The sequence below is a fragment of the Physcomitrium patens genome, chromosome 25 (assembly GCF_059467195.1).
Source record: "Physcomitrium patens ecotype Gransden chromosome 25, ASM5946719v1, whole genome shotgun sequence".
In the NCBI taxonomy this organism is placed as follows: Eukaryota; Viridiplantae; Streptophyta; class Bryopsida; order Funariales; family Funariaceae; genus Physcomitrium; species Physcomitrium patens.
The window spans coordinates 4,382,480-4,399,877 of record NC_143434.1 but is presented as its reverse complement, the minus strand read 5'-3'; the positions used below and the strand labels follow the sequence as shown (position 1 = coordinate 4,399,877).

General features: G+C 37.9%; 2 protein-coding genes across 2 annotated transcripts; both read left to right on the top strand.

The window, feature by feature from the left end:
- Positions 1 to 210: 210 nt before the first annotated feature.
- On the top strand, positions 211 to 2,894 carry LOC112278524 (uncharacterized). The gene is made up of 4 exons (XM_024512133.3): positions 211 to 369; positions 646 to 851; positions 1,479 to 1,684; positions 2,143 to 2,894. Exons 2-4 carry the CDS (start codon positions 756 to 758, stop codon positions 2,441 to 2,443), a joined length of 603 nt encoding a protein of 200 aa, XP_024367901.1. The 5' UTR covers positions 211 to 369; positions 646 to 755; the 3' UTR covers positions 2,444 to 2,894.
- Positions 2,895 to 5,163: 2,269 nt separating this feature from the next.
- LOC112278536 (uncharacterized) lies at positions 5,164 to 8,685 on the top strand. Its single transcript, XM_024512161.3, has 8 exons — positions 5,164 to 5,496; positions 6,053 to 6,716; positions 6,829 to 6,897; positions 7,059 to 7,307; positions 7,424 to 7,500; positions 7,695 to 7,771; positions 7,892 to 8,024; positions 8,255 to 8,685. Exons 1-8 carry the CDS (start codon positions 5,386 to 5,388, stop codon positions 8,411 to 8,413), a joined length of 1,539 nt encoding a protein of 512 aa, XP_024367929.1. The 5' UTR covers positions 5,164 to 5,385; the 3' UTR covers positions 8,414 to 8,685.
- Positions 8,686 to 17,398: the final 8,713 nt, after the last annotated feature.

The following is a 17,398-nucleotide window of genomic DNA, read 5'->3' as shown; positions in this document are numbered from 1 at the left end:
AGAAAATAGCGGCAAGAATGATTGAGCTTGGACTAAATGATATCCTCCCGGAGGTCTTCCCGGTCATCAATTGCGTCCACTGCCGAGGAGGGTGAGATGCCGATGGATGCTTTTTCATTATCTGTCCAACCGGTTCTCATCCATCGACGTCACCCCTGAGACAATAATGAAGCGAGGATCATAGTGCATCGGGAGCTCAGACGCCTCGATTTTGCTTCATTTGCAGCCAGTGCTCGTTAATCATTGTTGTCAGTGGCTGTGAAGTGTTACGAAATTTGCGCATTCTTGTGAGTCTTCAGTGGAATCATTGGAGCTCGCATCTTTCCATTTTCGGATCTGCTTGAGGTGGCGTAAGGTTTAGCCCCTAAGGTGTGTGTGAGTATGTGTGTTTGTGTCTTGCGGCAATCTCCAGTTCGGTGGTGTGTTGACTGGGCGAGTGTGTCGGGGCAGGGTGTTTAACGACTGACGCAGGGAGCACGTATAGTTAGGGAAGTGTCAGTGAGTAGTGTTAACAAAGTTTCTAAAGAGAAGTTGGCATTTGAGGGAGTGTATTTCGTGAGGCGTGGGATGCGAAGTTGGTGCTCTTGCGTAGGTGAGAGCAAGCTTAGTCAAGTTTGGTTTGACGTGGGAAAGAATCGGTTGCAGGGCGGGTGTACATTTGCTCAGTGTTGAGAGAGGAGGCAGAGGTTTTGGAACAGGTGTGTTCTGGCTTGTGAGGGCGACGGAGGAGTAGGGTGCGTCGAATAGCTAACGCCATGGAGAAATTATCTCCGCGCATGTTGGGCGCGGCTTTGTTTTTCGACATTTTTGCCTTCGGGCTTGCTTTAGGCGCGATGGCTAAGCGGAGTACGGTCAGTTTCTTTGCCTTTCCTCCGGACCTAAAGTAGGTGCTCGCTCACTGCATCATGCAGCGCTTTCATTTATCTTGAAACGATCGCACAAATTCAACAAAAGGCGCTCCATCCTTTTACTACATTGCACTAGAATACTTGGCTGCACATGTCATATGGTACATGTCAGAATTAGAGGAATTGAATACTTGTTATCGAAAATGAAATTTAGTGTAATGAAGCCCTGATCAGATGAACGTGACAGGAGAGAAATACTGTAGATGTTAACAAATATCGTGTTTCATCGTAGAGAGGCATTTTTCCATGAACAACCAGATCACGATCGAGTTGATAGGGCGAGGAAATGCTTTCTCCGAATGAAATGAGTATCCAAAGTTGAGCTTCTAAGCATGGCGGCCACGGCCCACTATCCTCTCTCTTCAACCAACTTGTGTGGCCTCTTTGTTAACTCCTTCAAAGTAAAATTAAGATGTGGAAGTAGCATCGAGGCATCTTGCAGGTTTGCAGGGCCATGAGTGAGGAATTTGGTTTTCGTCAAGGCAACAACCTGGTTTGAGAGACACTTTCAGAAATACGATGCTGATTATTTTGCGAATGCTGACCTTGGAATGATGTGGGTTTCTGTAGGCGCGACCAACTTATGCTGAGCCTGGATATCTCACCTGTGGTTACACGAAAGATGTTTCCACTGGGCTAGCAGCCTCGGCATTTGTCTTTCTCCTCTTTGGCCAGGTCTTAAGCACAGGTTATGCCTGCTGCATCTACTGCGGGAAACCCACTCAGAAGTCCGGTTTTTCACGAGTCTGTACAATTTTGTTTCTTATATTATCCTGGTAAGATACTTCTGGCAACACAGCTACTCCATGCGTATTTTCGGAGAATAAAACTAGGCAATTTTTAGACGCTCAGGGGTTTGGGAGGAATGTAGGAGGTTGAATTCAAGAGTTTAACCATCCATTCTGAGCTCAAAAGTTCCCATGAGTTTGGTGAAATGACTATGGTCAAGGAGTCCCTTGGAATGTGTCGCATTAGTCGATCAAAGGTTTAGTAACATCAAGAGTGTGTGATTAAAGGGAGGAATAGTGGGAGGTGAGGTTTGATTTGTTCCTCGTATGTAGGATATTTGTGCCATGTCCTCATACAAACGCCGTGAAACTCTCAACATCGCCAGGGAGCCCCTTTTTGACTTCAAACCTCTCTTGATGTGACTGAGAGGGGTGTCCTTGTTGATTATGTCATGGGATCTCTGCAGCTTGTGGATTCAAATATGGGGTTGGCTTGGGTGTTGCAGGCTTTCTTTCGTCATTGCCGAGCTCTTTCTACTCATTGGTGCAATTGTGAACAGTATCCGAACTAAAGGCCAGTTGGACGTGGGAGTTGTTAGTGAGGATGAGAATTTTTGCAGACAAACAAAGAAGGCCATCTTTGCTGTAGGGGCTGCCTTTACTTTCTTGACGATGATTTTTAGTATAGGATATATCTTCCAAGCCAAGACTAATGGCAAAGAACGCGAATGGCATTCATACCGGGGAGAAGCTGATCCTTACACTGATCATGAGGGCCCCTCTATGAGTATGACGGCTTACCACTGAGATGTGTCACATATTGCCAGTCTAAGCAAGACACCCACTCTATCATGCCAAAGAGATATCAGATCTCTTTCACATGTAGATACCAGAGCTATTTCTCGACCAGATTTTTTGGTCGTGCGAGAGGCTTGCAACCAATTGGAGGAATATCTAACCACATGAACATGCAGATCAGGCTCAAAGTACAGCTCAAGCATGCCAGTACGTCGCGTCTTTACATCTACGATAGTGGCATACCTTGGACATGAGGATTTTTATATCTATTGAAGTTGGATTTTTATATCTTAGAGCATGGAAGTGAACTTTCCCTCCGCAATGAGCAGGGAATGTATTTTTTTCAGATGTGGACTTGTAAGGATCCTGTAGAGGGCATGTTATTTCGTTCTGCTTTCGAGGCTACATTATGGAACTCCCACAATAAATCATCCAGCATGGATTCAGCACACCACATAAACTGTGAGGGCTCTGTTTTTATTTGCATGCCATGTTTGTGCATCCACGTCGCATGATATTGTTAAACTTGCAACCAGTTCCAAAATTGTAAGAAATTTAGAACTTCTCAGTTTGAATCGTGCAATTCTGCTTGTATTGTTATCTATTTCTAGAATGTAATGGTGACATTTGAAAGCTCCAGATGCCTACCATTCTCTCAGATCTCTCCGTCTTGCATTGAATTTGCGGTGTATGTGGAAGTTGAAAGAAATACTGCTAGATAATTTCAAGCCATAAGCAACGAAAAGTATCCAGAGAATGAACCTATCCCACCTCAGCACGGTAGCTTGATATTTTCACATAACTTCTAATCCGTTCAGCAACTGCTAAACAGTTAAATGAATTACCCGAGAGCAGTGGAGCTGATTTAGTAACTATCAACTGGTGTCAATTTGGAGCCCTGTAATTCCAACACTCCATTAAAATTTTGTGTTTTATTGTAATAACTTTTATTATTTTGCATGCTCACTTTTTTAATTTAATTTGCGAGCCCACAATCCAACCCAAGTCAGAACTCTAAGAGGCCCACAGTCCAAGGAAAGATGAAGATGGAAGAGTAGTTAGGAAGAGAAGTGGAGTGTCAAAACAAACTATGGGGTCCACAAATTCTTTTACCAATTTATATCACTTGATTTATTTTTGGAGTTTGATCTATAGATTTTGTGGTTAAGAAGTAGAGCCTTAACCATCTAATCTTTTTAGTAAATACAATTATAAGCAAATTCTAATATCATTTATTCAATTAAGAGTTGTGCTCAACTTGTTGCCTGCCCACTGCTCTGGAATTGATGGCAAGCAACAAACTAACCAGAATACTTTGGAGATGATAACTTGTTGTGTAATATTTATATGTAGTTTTAATTTGAAGGTAGTTTTGTCTAATACTTTAACAAAAAAAAATTGATAGAAAATTTATTTCAATAGACTTAGTGATAGATTTGATGGATTGTAGAATCTCTTTGAAGCTTTTAAGTTTATCAGTGATATGCTACTCATCAACAATATCAAATATCATGTCTTGTTGTACTTGGTAAATATGGTCAGCCTAAAAAACTATTTCTTATCCTTGTTATACAATTCAATTTTGTACAAATATAAGTAAAATGATAATGCCAAATTATTATTTCATTTATTAACAAATTTCTACCTCATTCATTAGTTACATTTTGCTCATTGTTGCTATGCTAGTATAATAGTTTCTCATTGTTTCTACCATTTGTAGTATTAAATTATTGTTATTTGATTATATATATATATATATATATATATATATATTCAAATACTATTATTATAAAAATAAAAATCTTGGTATTTATAATTACATTAGGTACAAAAATATTAGACTTTTATTTTCTTTTTGATATTATTATCAAATTATATAATTCATATAAATACTTAGTTTTTTATATTCAGTCATGTTTCTTTTTTAACCATGTAAGATTCAACCTTTTTTTATGTATATGATTCAGAAATAAATATTTTTAATATAATTAATCATAGCATGTTATCAATTAAATATGTTACATCTCTAATATATAAAAAGAGCTTTTATCTTTTTTATATACATTATTATTATTATTATTGAATTAATAATTTTTAAATTTTAATTGTGAAAAAACACTTTTTAATCCAAATTTTACTTTAATGGAAATGTTTTATTTTCATGATTTAGATCATAACCAGAAAAGAATTTTATTTTCTTAAGAAGCTAAATGAAATTAGTTTGAAATCATTAATAATAGATAAAAGATTCTATCATAGTTATAGAGTAACAAAGTTGTGCATTTATCCATCATTCTATTGTTACTTTCAACATCAAAAGAAAGCAAGGGCGATTTTGTCTACAATGCAGAATTAATCGTACCAATAAAGTAAAATATATATATATATTTTTTTAAAAAATCAATTGTAAATTATTTCACACAATAAGCTCACAATAACTATTTGAGTTGTAAAAAAAGGAGAGATTAAAAATAGATTAAAAAATTACAATTACTCATTTATTTTTGGGAATTCAAAACCATATGAAGAAATGGAAAAGAAGTCCACTTTACACTTGTCATGGGACACAAAAGGTCAGAGTATTCTTTGATAGCTCTAAACACATCGAGACCTGCCAGGCGCACCGTCTGATATCCCCCGGGTATGATTTTTCATACCCTCCTGTACATAATACAAGCATCGGCATCATAGAACGAAGAAGAAGAGCATGAGTTCGTGCCCTGCACGCCTTTTTCTTTCACGGTCAATGGCCTCAGAATTAGAGCGTGACAATCCGAAGCCCATTTGCTGCCAAGCAGCAAGAATTGTGCGAAGGAGTTCGATTTCAATTCCAACTGAACTCTGTGGGTTTGCTTTTTTGGAATATGAGGGTTTGGAGATTGAAGAATTGGATTTGAATTTGGAGCTCACTGGTGGCCTGAGTCCGTTGCATCATCACATCAGCGGCAGCCATGGCGGCTGCGGCTGCAATTCTAGCATCAGGTAGCGCAGGAATTAGCACGCTCAGCGACAGGAAGAAGCGAAATCGAGCCTTTGTTCAATGTGTCGTTTCTTCAGATGAGGTCAGGGGTTCTGTGTTTTCATCTTCTTAATGAATTTGAGTCGTGCGTAGAAATGTTGCTTTTTCTTGGTGCGGGTGCCACACCTCGGCTGAAATTGGGATTTGAGGCAAGTAATTTGGTTTCTGGAGCTTGCGGGAAATGCAACAATGCTCTTGAAAGCTTTTCAATCTAGTTTCTAGGTAGTGTGTGCCTCTATGTGCGAGACCTATATCAGAATTTAGCACGTTACGGTTGTCGGGTCTACATGTCGACTGTAAAGCTAAAATCTGTATTTTCTCTAGGTATGTGTGGTTGGAGAATAGCCTTGGTTCGGAAGAGAGGCTCATGAGGTGAAATTCTCTGAGGGGTAAATTTGCAGCAATACCAGTACATTATGGTGTACATGACGCAGGACGCATTACGTGGGATCCACTTTCTTGAGTCGAGGTAGCAGATTTAGGGTTGAGAGGAGTGGTTGGTTCGATTCGTGTTGCTCAGGTAATAGAGTTGCATCATACAATTTTTTATGTAGTTCTGATTTGGTGTTTGCATTCTGTGGCAATGATCTGGATTTTAGCTGAACCATAGCAGGAGCTTTACTGCACACTTGCAAGTTCGCCCCTTCTCTGTTGGGCACGAGCACAAACATATTGCGGGGCTCGGGGCTAGATGTGCTGTGAGAGGTCCTTATAAGGCGATTTCTGTAGGAAGACAGGGGTTTAACAGGATCAGCAAGGATTTTTCACAAGATCAACTGCGTCCTGTTTTAGCAAAGGCCCCGCAACAAGATTTCCAAGACATACAACGAGAGCCAAATCCAGAGCCACAGTCTCTTCCTTTAGAATGCGACTCTAGGCAAAGAATTCCGAAACTTGAGTGGAAAGAATTCGAGGAAGCCGTAGAGCATAAAAATCTAGGAAAAGCATTGGAAGCACTTGAGATTCTCAACAGGTTTGAATCAGACGCTGCAACATCTGGGGATAACAACGGTGATTTGTTTGAGCTTTACGGAGATGGAGATGGAGATGGAGATGGAAATGGAAATGGATCGTCGCTGAGGATCGATTCTTCGAGGGGAACAGGAACTTCGTCTTCTGAGACGTTTTTTCTCCCTCAAAAAGAGTTCTTGAAGATTCTTAACATATGTCAGACCGCAACGGATCTTCAATTGGTCGGAGACGCGTATGGGTATCTCCAACAAAACGGGTTGTTGCGAAACTTCGGGAAATACAAAGCACGAGGTAATATGCTTCTTTTTTCCCTTCACAATCATTTTCTTTGATGATTCTTTACTTCTGAACGTTTCATTATTTTTAGCCCGATCATGTGAATCAATATAATTTACTGTGGCAGTTCTTCAAGCTGCTGGAGCAAAGAGGGTCGTCACTGCAGAGGACATGTTGGCGTCGTCTGGCCTTGATGGTAATTATCACTTCTGCAAGTCTCTGCACTACTTGTGCTGCGTTCTGGAACATTCAAAGCTACTAATAGTAGGATTGAAGACGATCAAATGTGTTGTAGATATACTTTGATGCATTTATGTTTCTGATTCTGTACTGTGCAACTTGGTTTTGTTGTTACAGCATCCAGCCTCTCGCCAAAGAAGTGGGGTTTGACCGGGGCCTCGGCTTTCCAGCTTGCGGCAGGATTTGCTTTATTCTCCTTCTTAGTGAACAACAATATCGATATTCGTCCTCTTGCAGTTATAATTGTCGGATTAAGTTTATTAGACTCAATTTACCTCGGGGGCGCAGCCCAAGCTCAGGTTCTTAGTCTATGGCCAGGATATAAACGGCGAATGCTTGTCCATGAAGCCGGACATGTTCTCGTTGGTAAGCTTTTACTTACATATATCAAATTAGCCATTTAATTTTCATTGATTGGTAACGGGTGATGTTGGTAAAATTGCAAGCTAATATGTGACATTTTGAAAATTGTGCATCTGTAGCGTACCTTTTAGGGTGTCCAGTAAGGGGAGTAGTTTTGGATGCTCAAGAGGCTTTTAAATCTGGTATTTCTGGCCAGGTAAAACTCTCTTAATTTTTACGTCTCGATGTGATAGCAGTAGATTGAATTAGAAATGCAGTCTGACATCGTGTTTTCCATGCCTATTGTCTTTGTCTGCTTTGATGTTGACCAATTGAGATGTTTTTGTTACTCAACCATTTCTCACTTGCTTGTGTGCTCATTTCATAATATTTTACTTTGTGAAAATGCAGGCTGGCACCCAATTTTGGGACGAGAGTTTGGCACGGGAATCAGAACAGAACAGACTGACTGAGGCTTCTCTTGACAGGTCTGAATGATTTTTTTGTCGCAGCAGTTTTGAACATAATGTGATGTTTTCTAGTTTAAATAATACTAGGAGTACTTTCCTCTTCGTGTCATCGATTGGTCTTGGGTTTGTGAGGTGCAGGTATTGCATTGTATTATTTGCGGGTATTGCTGCGGAGGGTTTAGTCTATGGAGAAGCTGAAGGCGGGGAAAGTGATGAAAATTTGTATAAGGGAATCATATCAGGACTGCGGCCACCCTGGGGCCCTGGCAGGGTGGGCTTTCGTGACATCTCATGTTACTCGTTGCTTGTAACTCATTAAGAATTTAAAAGTATATTCAGTGGATGTTTTCAACTTCATTCTGCCATTGATACCCTTGCAAATTAAGTGCTGATATTAGTGAGCATTGTTTGAATAATCAATGGCTTACTGTAATTGTTTTTGAAAATCTTGTTCCTAGATCACGTGCTTGGTCTTGAAAAGATGCATTGTCGGTGTTGTAGATGTCGAATCACGCCCGGTGGTCGGTTCTTCAAGCCTTCAATATGTTGAAGGAGCACAGGAAAGTACATGAAGCAGTTGTTCAAGAGTTGGAGCGGGGTTCTGACTTGGCCTCTATTGTAAATAGCATTGAGACCACTATGGAAGCCTCCCGAGCGTAGTAAAGCTCTATCTTGTGAACACTATTTTAAGTCATTTAGCTTTTTGAGTCTGACCATCAAGTAAGAAATCCAAAATGAGTACCTTGACAGGATTATTTGATTAATTCACCTCGGGAACTTCAGAGATTATTGGTTGAAGGAGATAGCTTGTCTCAGGCACCTTACATTTTCATTAAGCGTGCCTTGCTATTTCTTGCTGCTTGTATGATATGATTAAGACTAGAATGTAGCATTTATAATTTTTCTATTGAATCATTTGTTTATTATTCCAATGATGGACGTAAATTCATCTCATGTTTGACATCATTTTACTCTACATATTGCTGGTGATTTGTGCATGCAACATTACTAAAGGTTTTGAACATTTCTGGAACTGAGGAATCTTCCATGATCCATTCCTATTACTCATCTTAATCAGTGCGTGCTTATTGAATATTAACTCCACCATCGAACCCCGCATAGAATTCCCATTGACATAAATCCTTCACAGATCGATCTCATCTGTATCTGTAAGTACAGAAGCTTGCCACTGAGATCGTGGTGAAATCACCTCTTGGAATCATGAGCACGAAGGAAGCTTAGCCTCATTAAAGAGTTTCAAATCCTAAATCTCGTGGAAATGCCTCCAGCTGTAACTGGACTCGTCATGGAAAATCTCCGGGGGTTTCCATATCTGCACAGTTTCTCATTATGTGCTGTGTTCACAACTGATTTGGTTTCTTGCGTGGAGGTCGCCTGACTACGTGAATGGACATCAATATTTTTCACTCAGACTGTGTTTGTAACCACGTTGGGCATGGGAGATTTTTGAGTGTTCTATTCGCATCAATTATTTGATTGCGCTGCGACTCATCTCTTTCAATTGCACAGTTAGTATCTGCTGTATTTTTTCTTGTTTCAATGCGACACTAGAGTTGATTCAAGGCCATGACATTTCATCAAGGTGGAGTCCAAGAGGCTATCTAGAGGAATTTGGAGCCACTTTTTGAGTGAGTCGCATTAGAGCAGGATTAAAAACAGGTGAAGGCAGATAGATCTGAGAGGCGGTTACAATCGAGGAAGAGACATGGAGCAGCAAAGGGAGATGAACACAGTCCAGTGGAAGTTGTGAATGAAGACAATTACGTTGATACATATATATATATATATATATATATATATGTGTGTGTGTGTGTGTGTGTGTGTTATTGCGTTCAATAAATCTCCACAACGTCATGAAGTCGTGAAGATAATCGTGAAGCCAGCGTTTGAAGGGTACGGGTCGTTACAAATCAATCGCAGTAGGTTCCAGTGAGAATGGAGGAATTTGTTCCCTTGGAGAAATTAGAGAATCCGGCCGCACAAAAGGTTCTCAACTTCGTGACCAATGTCATCATCGGCATCAATCCTTGCCGCATGCGATTTCGTGTAAATTTCTCCGGAGTGGGAATCCAATGTCCTTTTTAAGCATCTAGTTGCGACAATGCTACATCAGAATCGTCTCTCTTTGCTACTCACCTCGCAGCCTATCAACTAGCACTACGATCATGACACGTCTATCTAATTCACTTCAGAGTATCGTTCTGGTAGATAAGAATGTGATTGTGTACGTGGGAATCATCTCCTCCAATCCTGGTTCCTTTGCCAATGATAGTATTTTCAATGCCTTCAGACCGCCTTCCGAAGAAATCGAGAAATATGAGATAATCCTCATCACTGATACTTATATAACGCAATCACACACTACGCTCATTAACAAATCTGCAGTATGATGTTAATTCTTCACAAAGCTAGCTTACCGCTAGGTGGGGTGCCACCTCGGTGAGCAGGTCAAAAGCCTGGATAGCGACATTTCACTGCCAATGTTGATGGCTCATGATCTGATGCTGCCAGAAGGGGTTACATCAAGTCTACAATACTCGAAACTGATTGTGCCCCCAATACAATGGTGATTGGTTTTGCAAGGGCTGGAAATATGCAAGAACTTTGATGCCGCATCAGCTGAAATATATTACCACACCTGAGGCCTGGTGGGGCTCCAGGGATGCCTCGCGACTAGTTTCAATCGGAGTGTCGCCGCCGCAGGGATGTCGTTATTGTTGAACTTTACAATATCACAAAAAGTGGGTTCATTGTTCAGGATTTGTATGTGATGGTTACCTTCGCTGGCTGCTCCGCAGTCTCTGAGGTTGATTTTGTGTGATTCCACTCTGGTTCTCTCTCCCTTGTGATTTACTGTGCTCTGCCGCCACAGGCCCCACAGGGGTACGTGGTACTCCGCGTCCACATTGTGCAGCTGGAATCCACATGATTTCTGCTCTCTAGTGAATGTGAATGGTCGTAGCAACTGTTTTGGTCCACACTTGCTCAAACTTTGTTGTGTTCACAACGGGGGCCTGTTGTGCGAGACCTTGGGTGGGCTTTCTGAGCATCAGTGGAGCCCATTTGGCTACCCGGTTCAAGTTAAACCCCAAACTTTTCAGTTTGCGAAAATCGTAACCTCTGGAGCTCTGTCTTCAAATTCGATCAACTTCCCATCTGATGCTAAATTTGGCTAGACAAAAACTCTTCCAGAACATCAGACATGATCTGCAGTCGCTGCACACGTCTCAGCTACCAGATCTTCAAGGGAATTAAGTGGGTGCGTGTGATTCGGCAGCAGATGTTGCGCTTCTTTTTTTAATGATTATTCAACTAAACTAAAATCAAAGTAAACGTTAAGAAGTTGATGTTTCTTCTGGTGGCTCCACACTGGGCGCTGCATGCAGATCCCTGTGAAAGGAACTCAAACGGTTCGGCTTCTGCAGTTTACTTTAGAGTATTATAAAAGCATCCTGTCACATACGCCGTCTTGTGCTTCCATGTGCATGATGTTGCAACGATGCATATGCAAAATGGCAGAAAAGTTGCAGGGTCCAGAATAGTATTCTAGCCTGAGTTTTGGCTTTTTTTTATTTGTCTGCTTCCTCAACGAGAAACACATCGATGTTGCAAGCGCGGAGGTTCGTGTTCTGCAGGTCGAAATGGTTACTTTTCCTGCTGGTCATACAAGGCTTTACAAGAATTCCAACTATGCAAGAATGGCGTGTTGGAATAGTGCTTTTTGTTGTATATATTATTCGTCCCGCAATTGTACTAAAGTGCTGCATTTAGAAACAATACATACATACGTATATATATAAAAACACAAAATAAAACAAAATAAAATAAAATAAAATAAAAAACAATGCAAAGAGAACTACATTGTGTTGTATCATCATTTTCACGCTTGTAAACAAAACATAACATACCCACAAGTTTTAAAGCCATAAAATTGTGATCAACACATGGCACAAAAACGGGCAAAAACTGGTGATAGAATAGCTTGAGTTTCAGTTTGTTATCAACCTAAGTGTGAATTTGACTCTGCCATTGTATCAGTCACTTCCTGCTGAGTTTTGTGCATTTATTTATTTATTTATTTATTTATTTTTCTTCCTTCTGACCACTACTTGAGTGAATCATCAAACTCACTTGCTATTTTAAGTGTTAAAAAAAAAACAAAACAAAAACAAAACAAAACAAAACAAAAAAAACATAAGTACACCTTACACTGTAGGCCGTTTCTTTTTATCTTTTCTTATCAAGCTCAAGTCCATGGTCCAATGACACAAACGTCTTTATGTCAAACACACACTGTCAATTAGCTTGTTCATAAAAAATAAATCTAGTCAATAGTAGAAACACACACTCACATTGTCAACCCATGTAATTGTTCAAAACAAAACAACCATATAGTAATACCACAAAGCACATGACAAGTTGTCAATTAGTTCAAACATGATACCACAAGACACAACCAATTCCTCATGTCCAAGGCAACATCAAGACAATCACATCTCAAAAACAACAATTCAAGAGAAAAAAAAACAAAAACAAAAACAAAAACAAAACAAAAAAAAAAAACAACAACAACAACAACAACAAACACACACACACTACTTTATGACATGCATGAAGTCTCTCCAAGTTATAGAATCAGAGGGACCCTCAAAGGCATAAAGTGGCAAATTTCATGCTTCCAATAAATATACATATACATATATATATACAACCTACTGTTTAGGGCCATTTTGTTGCACAAGGATTCAACACGTATCCCGTTGACCTACAGTTTGGGCTTCAGTGCCTTTGAGAATGAGCGGAGCTATTAAGAAACCCCCTTCATCCCATAATCGTCATCCACGATACATCCATCCAAAATTCATCCATCAAGTGGACGCAGTGAGTGTTGTGGACGATCCTCAATCAGGGGGACTGCAGTGGGCAGGCAGAGGAAAAGACAAAAGCAGAAAGAAGACAGAAAGCCAGGCGTCGTTCATTCATTCATGCACATACCCATTCATCTACCCCTTCAGACATATGTCATTCATCTTACTCGTATTCATCCACTTGTGTGGATGAAAGGGTCAGCCCTAGGCTGGTCCGGTCCACTCCAGTCTTGTCCAGTCCACTCCAGTCTTGTCCAGTCCACTCCAGTCTAAGCAGGCAGTCTGAGGCAGAGCTGAGACTGTGGTCAAATGAACTGCTGCAGAGGAAGATTATATATATATATATATATATATAGTCATGTAATGAACTGCTGCATAGGAGAATTTAATATATATATTGCTGGCCCTCTCACTGACACTGCCCCTCACCCCCCCCCCTTTCTCTTCTTATTATATATATATTTCAATTTCATTCATTCATTTTTTAAAAAAAAAACTAAAAACTAAAAAAAAATCAATCTATATATCTATTGATTGATGGACGCTTCAACTTGATATTAGGACTCGTATTTATTGCTACAAGTTGTAAACCCATTTTTCTCACCCACTTCCCACCGACCTAACATTACTTACATGGTAATGTTTATATAATGTTGAAATTTAAAAAAGAAAAAAGAAAAAGAAAAAGTAATCATCTATTGGTGTTGGTGAAAAGCCAAAAAGTTGTGATAGTGTAGAGTTTTAATGGCACTAGGTGAGTGAATTTTGTCTTTAGGATCTTTTACAAAATGGAGTTGATAGAGGATTTTGGGTTGTGATTTGGTTGTGAAGATGGTAAAAAAGTAAACATTAACAATTAAAGTTCTCTTACATTCCCTTTAGAGTTTATTTATACTAAGTTTTCATGTTACATTCAAGTAAAAGTTGCTCACAAACCTTTTTTACAATTGCAATGATCCACCCCAATTACATACATTTGGAGTCATATGGTCTTCAATACAAAGGGATTTGAAACTCAAATTACACCAATGTATTATCCATCTACTTGACTATTTTGAAGCCTAAAAAATATGACATTAAACCTATAATATTGTTTACAAATGGTAAGAATATGAAAAAATAAAGTAAGATAAACTACTTAAACAAAATGACTAATGTAATAGGTAGAGAGTATATCCAATACACAAAAAAGAAAAAAAAAAAAAAAAAAAAAAAAAACACACACGTACACACACAAATTGGATTGTATCTTAATTGCATCATTTTGTATTACTATCTAGTGCTCATTATGTTTATACAACATTCTCACTCATGTTGTATTTGAATAAGTTTTAATTTTTAATAAAATGATTGAATAAACATATAGGTTATACTTGAAGATTTTTTTTTGAAGTAATTAAATAATTGATTATTATAAGCGTTCAATTTTAAATAAATACAGTATAAACTAGTAAAAAATTCAACTTATAATATGTAATTCGGAAGCTGAGTACTTTTTAAAGATTAAGTATAACTCAAATAACAGATAATAATGTAATAGTATAGTTAATATTCAGATTTTTAAAAACTAAAATAGTAAACTAAGTTCAAGACAATACAAATGGGTGTCAAAATAAGTGACATTTTAACACAATTGCACCTTAAAAATCGATTTTTGATTATAAATGGAGACTACATCTACAGCCTCAAAAATTCGAAATTATATTATTTACACCAAGTCAATATGTATTGTACCAAACCATTTAAGGCATAGGTATCAGAATTTGGCATAGATGAGGACTTGTACAAGGCTTGAAATTGATTGAAGGAAATAATACATACAAAAAAGCTTCTTAGGAATCAGTGAGAGCTACAAATACCAATTACATTGGGAATCTTTTCATATGTCACACTCCTCCCAACACAACACTTATTGGTGTTATTATTGTGTTTTAATTTCCCTTATTCTTCTCCTTTTTATTTTTATTTTTTTCACTTAACTAAATGGTGTTGTGTATGTATGTATGACTTTTGTCACCTTGTCCTTCCTTTTTTTATTTCTTAATCCTTTATGTACTTTGACATTGGTGTAAGGGAAAGATGAAATGCAATTTTTATCTCATAGTTGTTACCATCTTTATACTATTAAATGTCTAAAGTATAGTTGTGGAAATATTACGATGGATATGAAAAAGAAATATTGAAATTGGTTTTAACCATTATGTTGATCCTGACTTGCAGAGTGAGGCCAAACAATTTGTCCCATCACCACAACAAGTTCTGCATATGGCCCAAAAAAAATTATTACAAATAAAATAAAATACAATGCAACATGTAAAGAAATGAGTACATGGCCTTTAGGGCATTTGGGAAAGTTTTTGTAAGAGGGGGAAACACTAAAGTAAAAAATATCAGACCATTCTTTTGTTTGAAAAAAAATAATGGATTGTGTTTAAGGTGAAGAATGTTGATATGTTGTTGATATGTCAAACCAAATCTGTTCTAATTTTAAATACAGAAAATGGCCACCAAACATGAACCTTTTTTTTATTTTTATTTTTTATAAATATATTATTGTAATAGAAACCATAACACAAAAAACTTGTACAACCAAATCACACTTGTAATTTGCACTATTTAGACTTGTTAAATATATTTCAATTTTTTTCTGTAAACATAATTGCATGGTGAAGAGCAAATAATATTTTTTTAAATTTGGTTTTACATCCATGATGTTAGCATCTGTTCTCATTCGTATTTTGTTTATTTTTTTTAATACTGAAATCTTCAAGTCCAGAAAACTGTGCCGCCTCTGCCGCATACAACTTCCTAATCTTCACATTGACCAACAGTTTATTGAGCATTTGACTCAGACAGACGCACTGTTGTGTTCCCTTGAAATACGGGAACAGGTTCTCATCCACTGTTCCCATGAATCATGTATGTACTCTTACGCTCATCACTGCTGACGTGGATCTGACGTGGACTTTATTAAGATGGTAATGCCTTTTGTTACTTTTTTACTTACCATTTCTATCCTTTTTTTTTTCTTCTTCTTCTTCGTATTCTCTCTCTCTCTCTCTCTCTCTCTCTCTCACTGAATAATATTTCATTTGCTTTATTTTTTGATATTCTATTCACCTCGTTTGAGTGTCTTGAAAGGTGAAGTCACAACAAGGGTCCAAACACACACAACAACAGCAACACATGGTTTCCCCCCTTTTGTTCATGAAAACCCTAAAATACATGTGCATTTCAATGAGCTCATGAATGAGAGAACCCACCTTTCAAAAGGACAATCATTGGAGGGGTGTCCCCTTTCATTGTGACTTTCAAAGGAAATTTGGTGGTCCCTTATGAATAGCACTTTTCATGCAACACTTTTTTAGGGTTGAAGGAAATAGACCTTTGAAGAACTTATCACATAGCTAACTCAATGTTTTTGTTCTTTGTATATTTGTTTTTCTATGCATGCGACACACAACTCATTGGATAAGCTTTTCTTGGAAGAAGATTGAATGGTAGCATGACCATGGTAGTTGAAGAAGATACAAGAATTTTTTTTTTTCAAAAAATTATATATGTATATATGTATAAAGAATATATAAAGAATATATAAAGAATATATATATATAAATCATATATATATATATATATATATATATGGAATTGTTTAATCAATCCATGCATTTACTAAATAGACCCACCCATCTTAACCATCATCAAAAATTATCCACTATTAGATCCAAAATGAAAAAGGAGCGCAAGAATTTATGTGCAAATGTGGGATGATGGGTGGGTCAATTTAGTATATACCTGGGTAAAGTTTACAATCCTATATATATACATATATATTGTACACTTGATTCAGAGGAGGCACTGAATAAAATTTTTATGTACAATCTTTAAAAAAAATATCCGTAAGTATTTGGTGTTATAAATTTCAGGTTGGGGGCATGGCTACATTCTTTCCAACTCCTAATAGACCATGTTTTGTTGATTTTTTTATTATAAAAATCGTAGATTATTAATATCCAAAGTTATGCTTAAAGGACTCAGAGTATCATTTTATTCTGGGAGACCATGATGTTGATTATTTGTTTGTTTATTGTTTGACCCACCTCCTCCTCATTTGCCCCCTTCTGTTATCCAATAATGGATAATGAATTCCCTTCATGTGAACATGAATAGAATGACACATATGGCAAAGTTATGACTTGGATTTTGTCTCAATTTTAGGGTTTCTTTCCTTTTGAGAAAAATCACACAACATTGCAGCAACATCCAGGATGGGATTTAGTCAGCAGGTTATATTTGTTTTCCATTTTGTGATGGAACTTAAGGTCGACCTGCGCCCAAGTTATATTTATACGTGTGTGTGTATAGATTTTGAATAAAAAGAGGGGTAAATTGGTTTGAGAGGAAAAGAATCTTCATATCTGATTTGAGTGCATTGGAGATTAAAGGATAAGCTCCCATTAGAAATGCCCACATGGTGGTTGTTGAAATTGCCAAGACTTGGACCTAATTTATACAAATTTTGATGCAAACTGTTTGATAGAATATGGTTTCGAAATTGAAAAGCCCAGGCAAGGAAGGAAGGAAGCTAAGTCATTCCAACCCTAAGTTAACCCAGCTATACAACTCAAGTGTTAATTTGAGGTGAAATGGAATTACCTCACCGTAGAAAGAGCCTAATCCTAGTTTAGGGATTCGTTAATGCTACAAGGCACCCAAGACATGTGTAAACAGAGCTCCAGAGGTGGATATTTTGGAT

Coding starts and splice junctions, on each gene's coding strand:
- LOC112278524 (XM_024512133.3), top strand. CDS start 756: ATGGAGAAATTATCTCCGCGCATGTTGGGCGCGGCTTTGTTTTTCGAC. Junction 852..1,478: donor CGATGGCTAAGCGGAGTACG/GTCAGTTTCTTT, acceptor GGGTTTCTGTAG/GCGCGACCAACTTATGCTGA. Junction 1,685..2,142: donor TTGTTTCTTATATTATCCTG/GTAAGATACTTC, acceptor TGGGTGTTGCAG/GCTTTCTTTCGTCATTGCCG.
- LOC112278536 (XM_024512161.3), top strand. CDS start 5,386: ATGGCGGCTGCGGCTGCAATTCTAGCATCAGGTAGCGCAGGAATTAGC. Junction 6,717..6,828: donor CGGGAAATACAAAGCACGAG/GTAATATGCTTC, acceptor TTACTGTGGCAG/TTCTTCAAGCTGCTGGAGCA. Junction 8,025..8,254: donor CACCCTGGGGCCCTGGCAGG/GTGGGCTTTCGT, acceptor TCGGTGTTGTAG/ATGTCGAATCACGCCCGGTG.